The following is a 9,917-nucleotide window of genomic DNA, read 5'->3' as shown; positions in this document are numbered from 1 at the left end:
GTGACAGCAGTGATACATGGTGTTGGTCCCCTTGTGGCGCGCCATCAGCCACGGCACAAGAAGCATATGCCGCCGAATTTACGCCACATGTCACTGCTCCCCAAGTGAAATGCCAAATGCCACTTTTGGATCTTGCCGTCACTCCACTTCACTGTACTGTAGTCCTCTCCGCTCCTGTCAGGTCCACACGTCACCGTTCAGCCAAGAAATGGGATTCCTCCTGTGGAGAAATGTGGCGTCTGCTGCAGTTTAATCCACTGCCCGTTCTGCAGCCCGAGGGTCTTCAAGCCCACAATTCTCAGCAAAGTAAGATGGAGATGTTCCTCAGGAGCCTGGCTCCCTCCCTGCAAAGACTGTCGCCCAAGCGGAAGGAACACGTGAAATTTCGAATACATAAATTAATTTATGAAGCCAGCACCAAGGAGCTCAATCGCCAACCAAGAGAATAAAGAACCAGGGTTACAGTCCCTTTATTTTCTGTCAATAGTTTATTTATGTTTATAGTTTCTATATAGAAAGGTGAGAGTACACACTCGCCTCAGTAGCTGCGGTCACACTGAACTGTGACATCAGATTGTTGTTTGATCTCTTAATGATCAAAGTTAAATATGCAGACACATTTTTTATTTTCATTTCACTCTGCATCTGGAAAAAGGAAATCTTCTCTCTGGAGGAGCTGCAGGACTCAAATGTGTGTTTGGTTAAAGAAAGACTGACGTGAACGATTGATTATTAAAGTAGTTTATCATTCTGTTTGTCAAAGCTTGAAAGTCAGATTAAACCAAACAGAAAGTGTTCAAATATTTATTGAGCTGCACAACCACGTGAAGGGCTCAGCTGTGACACACACACACACACACACACACACACACACACACACACACACACACACACACACACACACACACACACTCTCTCTCTCCTGGTTTCACTGAGTTAATTCTGTTCATAAAACCTTCAGACTGGCAGTAAACATGAACCTCAGTGTTTCATCGAGGGTGCTCTTTAAAAGGTTTAATGTTCAGGTTTTCTTGAACAGATATTCAGAGTAACTCCCAGACGCCTCCACCTGGACGAGGCATCAGTCCTTTACCTGCACATCAGGTGCTGTTTTCACACTTGCACAAAACTCCAGAATACTTCCTGAAATTCTGTGTGAACAAAAACAGATGATTTTTTTCTTTTTTTACTCCGACGGACTTTACACAGACTTTCTCCTGCCAGACCCCTAAGTAAATATTTGGTGTGAAATCGATGTGAGCTGATGTGCGAACACAGCAGGAAATATTCATCAATGTACCAGTGTATCAGACCTATTTAGTTCTTTGTATCAGGCTGTAAACATGTAAAAACAGGCTTTTTTTTAATGTGGTGTGTATATGACTTCAGCCTCAAGCGGACACTCAACAAACTGCAGGGTTTTGCACTTTCGCAATGACTTCATTTTTCAACACCGGAGGATGCTCCTTGTTAGAGACAATGGTCATGTGCCAATTCTTATTGATGTGCACCCATTACCACCACCTGCTCGCTCCAGGCGAATTATCCTTTATATTTCCTGCTTTGTTCACACACCCCAACTCCAGCTGACATTTTCCTGGGGGTCCGGCTGAAAAAAGTCTGAATGAAGTCAGAATTGAAAATGTGTAAACAATGGATGGCAGCTGGCTGTGCTCACTGAGTGTCGGGTAATTATCTGTAATACAAGGTGCGCTGTAGTGGGGACAAATACAGAAGAAAAGCAACAGTGGACCAGCATACCTCTGTGTAGTAGTGGATCGGGTGGATCGGGATGTGGTTACAGGCATTACTTGCGTTTTCTACTCCCTTTTTACTGTCTACCTTGACCTCTCCCAAACAAGTGTGCCTTTAACTGCTTCAAAGACCACTCCACTACTACATGGGGGTAAGCTGGTCCACTGTTACTTTATAAAAAATGTGTCTGTTTGTGTTCACACATGGAGCTTAACCTGAACATTTTCAGGAAGTTTTCAGGAGTAGTGTGAGTGTTTAAATGTTTGAACACCACATACATGGAGACACAGTCTCCTTTGAAATTATATAAATCAACAGTGTAAACAACAATTATTCTTTATTTAAAAAAACATATAGAAAATCTTCAACTGCCTGCAGGGGGCGCTCCTCAGTCCTGTCTGCCTGTAGGGACTGATCCTCAGTCCTGTCTGCCTGCAGGGGGCGCTCCTCAGTCCTGTCTGCCTGTAGGGAGCGATCCTCAGTCCTGTCTGCCTGTAGGGAGTGATCCTCAGTCCTGTCTGCCTGCAGGGGGCGCTCCTCAGTCCTGTCTGCCTGCAGGGGGCGCTCCTCAGTCCTGTCTGCCTGCAGGGGGTGCTCCTCAGTCCTGTCTGCCTGTAGGGAGTGATCCTCAGTCCTGTCTGCCTGTAGGGAGTGATCCTCAGTCCTGTCTGCCTGCAGGGGGCGCTCCTCAGTCCTGTCTACCTGCAGGGGGCGCTCCTCAGTCCTGTCTGCCTGCAGGGGGCGCTCCTCAGTCCTGTCTGCCTGCAGGGGGCGTCCATCCTTCTCAGGTTTGTCGGCCTGCAGGGGGCCCTCCTCTGCCTCACTCCTGTCTGCCTGCAGGGGGGGCTCCTCCTCCTTAGTCCTGTCATATTCGATCACACACACTGGGTGGCAGATCTCCTCAGGTGTTTTAGAGTCCCGCATGGCTCTGTACATGTGAGAGTTGAGTGGAGCCAGATGGTCCTGGGGGCAAAGATAAACTTAGTCAGGTTCTTCTAGAAATGACTGAAAAGTACACATAGATTTCATATTGCTCCAGTGGGTTGTTTTTTTTTTTTTTGTAAATGAGCAGTAACAGTTCTTACATTAATCTCTGCAAAGACTCCATTAAAAAAAACTGTAATTTAATCATGAAGCACAGAGGAGTTGTTGGTCTACAGCTGCATATGCGTCTGTTAGTTTGTGTCATTGTTTGTTGAAAAAACATCGTGTTGGATTTAAAACTCATCAGTCAAACATGGTATGAAGTTGTTAAGAAATATAAACTGGAAGGGGATAGTAAACTTCTGATATGGCCTTCTCAGAGCCCTAGATTTAAACCTGGAGTGATGGATAATACATTTGCTAAGTGGGGTGAAAAGGGAATAACAGCTATATGTACACTCAGAGAGAAAAAGGTTTAAAACTTTTGAGGAACTTAAACAAGAATGTAAGCTAGAGAATGGGGACCTACTTAGGTATTTACAGCTCAGACATTTCTATGATACAGAAATAAGAAAAGAAATCTCAGCTGAAGGTAGCGAGGTGATTGAAACTCTGATTGGTGCTTACAAAAACACTCCATCAAAGATTGTTTCTGAACTTTATAGAAGTTTGCAGAAACAGAATGGAAGCAATACATGGTATGTTAAGACTAAATGGGAACTAGAACTGAATACAAACTTGTCAAAGAGTGACTGGCAGTCTATTTGTGAAACACAACAGTCGTCCACGAGCTCTAGAAGGTGGAAAAATGTTTTTTGTCACACCCCAAATTAAAAATAAGCAACTCGGTACTCCACAGCAATGTTGGAGACAGTGTGGGCAGATGAATGTCAATAACTCACATATTTTCTGGTTATGTGTAAAATTGCAAACATTCTGGGATAGGGTTATTCAGTCCTTTGAAGATATTCTATGTTATAAGATTCCCAGAGACCCCCGGATTGTATATCTGGGCCTGATCCCTAATGACTTGATCCATAAGAAGGATATCTACCTTTTTAAAATCCTGATTCTTGCTTGTAAAAAGGCCATCACAAGGAACTGGTTGAAAAGTGATCCTCCAAAATTTTCTCTATGGAAAAACTGACTCATTACCTACTAACTAGATCACGGACCCATGATCAACACTGGAAAAAGTGGACTGATTACCAGCATAAAAAGACGGATAGTGATCTCTGCTGTGCAGAAAAGACTTAGTAAGAGGAAATATTGAGACGGAGCCCCTCACTACATTGATGTGTGTTTGTGGATGTTTTGTTGTGCTTTATGTTTGTTAACGTTGGAAAAAACAAATAAAGAAAAAAAATCATCAGTCAAACAATAACACAAAAAAACCTAAATAATCAAAGCAGCAGTAGACCAACAACAAGTGTGTTCCGTGAGGTTAAATCTGTGTTTTTATCAGTGCAGTCTGGTGTGTTTGTAGAGAGTGATGTAACAGTCGTTTGTGGTTAAAATTATCTTCTTCCTCTTTCACACAAAAGGTCTGTCTTTGTCATGATCCTTTCTGAAATGTTGTCAGACACTTCGAATAACAATCTGAGCACGACAGTGACAAAAACAACAGCTTTCTAAGGATTATGTTGCGGACAGCGTGCATACAGTTGAAATACGTTTATAAAACAGACAATCTATGAAGATAAAGAAACAGAGCAATATACCACAAAGTCCTGAGGCAGTGGAACTTTTGGACACAGAAAGTGGGATATTCTTTTGCGATACACGACTGCTAGCACGACCACAGCCATCGCTATCGCCATGACGACAAATATCGCCACGGCTACAGCCCACGGAGCCTCCTCTCCTGCAGAACGCACAGAGAGCAGAACAATTCTCAGCAGAGTTGTAGCATCAGTGTGTTTTTACCGTTGTGTGTGTTGATGAATGGGGGTTAGAAAACAGTCAAAACTCAACACCTCCTCAAACTAAACCATCACCTCACTCCGCTCAGCTCCAACATGGCCTCAGAAAGAGGACTCGCCTATAAATTAAAACAGAAATATGACATACTACACCGCTGTTTCATGAGCTGTTGCATGAGCTGTTGCATGAGCTGTTGCATGTGCTAACTACGTCGTTTACTGAGGTTTGTAGCTGTAATGCTGTAATGGTCATAACGTTTGATGCTTTTTTAATAACACGTGTTTTACAACAATCTGTTATTTTATTGATATAGTACCAAAAAGTACCACAACTTTAAAAAACGATATCTATTTCATGAGACGTGTGTAGGAGAGGAACGAGTCCATAAAAAGTTGCAGGCAATCTCCTGCACACTGACTAAATTGTGCACAAAATTGGCAACATCTTGGTACAGAAACATTGCTGGTTCTTGGCATTTTTGTTAATTTAAAAACCCAATATTGGGTTAGGATTTTTATTTTTTTTGTCCTATTTCTTACCAAAAGCTGCCACGAGTAAAAGCGAGAGAACACTGGGGGTGATGGGGTAAATGTAAAAATGTCTGCCAACTTATTTTTGCAATTTAGACAGTGTGCAGGAGTTTGCCTGCAATTTTTGGTAATTAAAAACAATAAATTATCCTATAACTGGCTCATTTATGATTTGTCACTTTTAACACCACCAAGCCCATACAAACAGAGTCCTCGAACCTTGATTGACAGCTTTGGCTATGTAAGGGGAACGCTACGCTCTCGAGATCTGATATAAAAATGACACCATAGTGTTCTGCTTTGTCACGTCCTTTCGTGTGCGTGCCCACAGTCTCAGGTGTCTGTACAGGTAAATAAACACGGCTCCTGTGGTAGCTCTTACTGTTGGTGGTGCTCTCACAGACGGTACTGCTGGATTGGCTCGGGTTTAGGTTTGTCTGTGTGTGGATCTGGACCTGGACGCAGTACATAGTCCGGGCGTCCAGTTCATCTAAAACCGCCGGGTTCTGCTGGATGTTGGTGATGCTTTTGGCCTATGGGGGGCAGCAGAGAGGGTGTCAGATGAGGTCTGCATGAGGTCTGCAGCAGGTAAGGAGAGAAGCTCAAATGTGATGCAGTGTCCTCCACCTCACCACAGAGGGGAAGATCGGACAAAGCAGCTTTTTAAATATATCCTAATGCATATAAACACATATACCAACTGTCTCTAAGTACCCTCAGGGCCTGATTCACAAAAAGATTGTGAGGCTTTTGCACCTTCTAAACATGAGCAAATTAGTGTATTTAATTGAGTAATTTAATTATGCAGTCATTAAAGGAAAACTATTTTTGGTATTGTTTGGAAAATGCCTTTGATAACAAAGTGCACCTGGTCTTTATGTCCATCCCTCCAGTAGGTGATGTTGTAGGTTGGGGAGCTGTAAACTGTCCTGAGTGCAGAGTTGGAGAACTCTGGATCTGTCACGCTCACTTCTATGTATTGTCCGTGAGAGAGGAGAGAGACGCCGGGCGATCCGATGATGGCTGAGGAAGAGATAAAGCAAAACTTTTAATGAATAGAAATATTATCAAGTACTTCAAGTTGAACAAACCTACAGAATACAGTTGGGTGTTTAAATGCCATAAGACATGTTAAACATAAAATCCTATTACAGAAAAGAGAGGCTTCTGTCTCCATCCTACCTCTCTGACCTTTTAATTGGTTATAATGCCGTTTCAATTGATCATTTATCTCTATATAATCTATGATGAACGTATGAATTGTGTATTGAACATCAGAGTTCATGTTTTTAACCCTTTGAGGACTGACATCAGTCTAAAAGGTAAAGATACAGATGAGTGATACACAGACAGTCACCTGTGAGAGCAGGTAAAGCTCAGTGCAGTAATATTGTTTACTGTACTCACTGTCTCTGTCCAGGGTGAGGTTGTCACTCTTAACCCACTCAGAGCTCTCCTCCCCACTCTGTGTCCTCACCCGGCCTTCGTACGTCCCAAACACACTGTGCAGATGGGACAGGTCGCACTCACAGCGAGACACGTTCACACAGACAGCTATCCACTCAAACTCTCTGTGAGTGCTAACAGCTCTGCAGGGGGAGACGAGGGGAGGAGATAAGGAGAGGAAGAGGTGAGAAAAAACTTTAGATTTATTTTAGGACTAATAAGGAACCCCTTCCTCCATTGGGGCCCTGGGAAGTCAGTCCCACTCCCCCCCCCCCAGTCTACTACGCCCATGCCTCTTAACACCACACTTTTTCTTTTTTCCTCTGAGTATGTCAGCACTCACCTGTACTGGGCCGTGTATCTCAGGTCACCTTCTTCTCCTGCAGGTGGATCCCACCTGAGCACCAGGTCCATGTTGAAGGAGGTGAGTCGGACACGAGAAGGTCTGCTGACAAGTCCTGACTCTACACAGTCAGACAGATTGTTATTATTATTATTAGACCTTCATGTTGCTTATTGATGCTTTTGGCTAAACATGTTGATTTGTTTTTAAATAGATTTTTAAAGCGATATGATTTATTTTACCTGCTGACTCGATGCCTCTAAAAATTACATTTTGCCAATTTATTCACACATAATTTTTTTATTGCTACATGCTAACATGCTAACAATCCCCTTGTTGGAGACATAGAGACGGCTGGCTGACTGTGCAAGACATCAAATTAACTTCAACTGTAGTACAGTAGTTATAGCAGTAAAGGAAGTAGAAGTAGACGTAATTTATTTGAGTTTACAATCCCCGAAACAACAACATCTGAACAGAAGTTATATTTAAAGTTTCTGGTCGTGTTTTATTCTGCTCCTGTTTGTTCTTTGTTCTGAAATCATTTATGTTGACCTGAGTCTTTTATAAAGTTACAGTAGAATAAAGAACCACATTCACATTAAGCACAGGTGCTGCTGTCCTCCTCATGTACACAATGACCACCTGTTCTGAGACTGTTATCAGCTGATCACCTGAACGAACACACATCAAAACTCTCAGTTACTGGGGCGCACGGTGGTCGAGTGGTTAGTGCCTGCGCCCTAATGTCCGGAGCCCAGTCCTCCAAGCGTGTGCCTCGGGTTCGAATCTGACCTCTGGCTCCTTTCCTGCATGTCATTCCCAATTCTCTCTCGCTCTCTCTCTCTCTCCCTTATCTCTCCAATAAAGGCACACACAAAAAGCCCAAAAATAAATTAAAAACCCAAACAGATTCTCAGTTGCTGTTTAATAATATTTAATAACCTGTGATAAAAAAAAAAAAACACACGCTCTGTGCCTCACTTATCTGTCAGCTCTGCTCACTGTGACTCAGTAATAAAAAAAAAGGTCCCTCCTGATTACACACACACACACACACATAGCTAACTGAAAGTAAAATAGAAACGAAGCTTTACTAAAAAACAGCTCATGGAAACTGTATTGTGTGTTTAAAAAACAAACAAAAATACAAATACACAATCATATGACCCATAAAGCCTAACTTACAATCTGTCTCAGACACGTCAGTTTCATTTTGGATGCGTTTGCTGACAACAGAAATGAAATCTTCTCTCCCTCAGCCTAGGCCTGCTCATAAAATATTTTATTTGGTATTTTTTAAAGAAGTTGTTTGATATCTTTCTCTGAACCATACAGAGACAAATCAACTAAAACTAACAATAAACAAACTAAGACGAATAATTATGACACACAAGAAAAATAAACTAATCTAACAAGCACAAGCACAAACACAGGTGATGACGTTACCTGAGGATCCGCTCAGACTGTAAACCAAAAGGATGAAGACACACACAGCAGTACACATCTTCATCAGGTGAATAAACTTCTCAGCAGCGTGTGTGGCTGTCGCATTTAGGATCCGGGTACTTCCTGGTTCTCTGGCTGACAGGAGGCGGGGCCTTCAGAGAAACGAAACTCTTCCTGCTCAGCAACGGTTTGTTTGAGCTTCGAGGAAACAACAGGTTGAAAAAAAAGATACAGTGATTTTTTTTTTTTTCTCCCCAGAAGTTCATGATCACAACACAGTGTCAGAGTTTACCTCTTTGATGTGATGCACCTGTAGAGAGAACTGCGCATGTGCAGAGCGTGAAGAATAATCCTCATCCTTTTTTTAAATGAAACTTATAAATTGAAATACAAATGTTTAACTTTTTACGACATAAATATATTTATTTTCTGTTTATAACTTCCCCTGCCCCTTTTTCCACCTTGTGAAAGTTGGTGTTCATAATCAACACATCAAATTCTAAAATAAAGTGTCTTGACTCCCCTATCTCTGACAGGACGTCTACCATTTTTAAAGTTGCAACTTCAGGGTCAAAATCTGATGTGCATTTTACACTGCCTGAAACAGGAAGTAGTCCATAACTTCACTGCTTAAAAAAAAAAAACAAGCTTTGCATGTATTATAGGAGTCTTGCCCTGAAGACATTTATAGGTAATGGCAAGAATTACACTGCAGGCGGCTGTGGCTCAGTGGTACTGTAGGTCGTCTCCTAACAGGAAGGTTGGGGATTTAATCCCCAGCTCCTGCAGTCACACGTCTGTTGTGTCCTTGGGCTTAGCTAATACTGATGGCCACTTTACTGTACATATCCTGTGCCATCAGTGTGTGAATGTGTATAGGTGTGACCTGCGGTGTAAAAGCGCTTTAAGTCGTCGTCAGAAGAAAAGCTTTGTACAAGCTCAAGCCCATTTAGACTCTGAGCTTATCTTCCGAGCTGGAGGAACATTTTCACATCAAATTAAAACCTTTAATGTGCAATGTGTGACTTTTTGTCAGAGTGCGTCTGTAGCAGTGGCATGAATTCAAGTCAAGGTGAGGGACGAGGGATCCCTTGCAATGAAAACGCTATCGAGAATGGGTAATCACTGGCTCAAGTGAGGATTTAAAGGGAAATGTTAAAGACGGTGGCTGTCATACTGTTAACTTCTATTGGGAAAGCAGTATGAAAATAATCTGAAAAAGAGGAAATGCGAGGAGCGGAGTTACAGTTCATTGAAATTGCAGAACAATCTGTGGAGCTGTTGCATCATGGACTATACAGTTATACAGTTTAAAACTGTCATTTGAAAACAAAAGGAATATGCTAAACAAATGTGAAGCTCAACAGCACCTCACTGAGCTCAAAAGAGGAAATGGTAAGGGATGAGAAATGTCACCATGAGTCTATTAATGAAAACGATATCAAGGTCAAAAAGGAGATCACTGCAAATGGAATGAGTATGCAGAACATTATTGCAACCAGTCAGCTCAGCATGCACTAATGTGAATGGAAGAAACTGAAAACTGC

At 42.2% G+C, this 9,917-nt stretch overlaps 1 protein-coding gene across 1 annotated transcript; it reads right to left on the bottom strand.

Annotated features, from left to right (window-relative positions):
• Positions 1–999: 999 nt before the first annotated feature.
• Positions 1,000–8,522, bottom strand: crfb4 (cytokine receptor family member b4). The gene is made up of 7 exons (XM_020631930.3): positions 8,371–8,522; positions 6,922–7,042; positions 6,540–6,721; positions 6,001–6,155; positions 5,515–5,665; positions 4,401–4,543; positions 1,000–2,718 (listed from the first exon to the last, which is right to left on the bottom strand). Exons 1-7 carry the CDS (start codon positions 8,432–8,434, stop codon positions 2,086–2,088), a joined length of 1,449 nt encoding a protein of 482 aa, XP_020487586.2. The 5' UTR covers positions 8,435–8,522; the 3' UTR covers positions 1,000–2,085.
• Between the last annotated feature and the right edge of the window lie 1,395 nt (positions 8,523–9,917).

Source organism: Labrus bergylta, chromosome 13 (genome assembly GCF_963930695.1).
Source record: "Labrus bergylta chromosome 13, fLabBer1.1, whole genome shotgun sequence".
Lineage (NCBI taxonomy): Eukaryota > Metazoa > Chordata > Actinopteri > Labriformes > Labridae > Labrus > Labrus bergylta.
The sequence above is the reverse complement of the archived record's forward strand: the minus strand, read 5'-3'. Positions and strand labels throughout refer to the sequence as shown.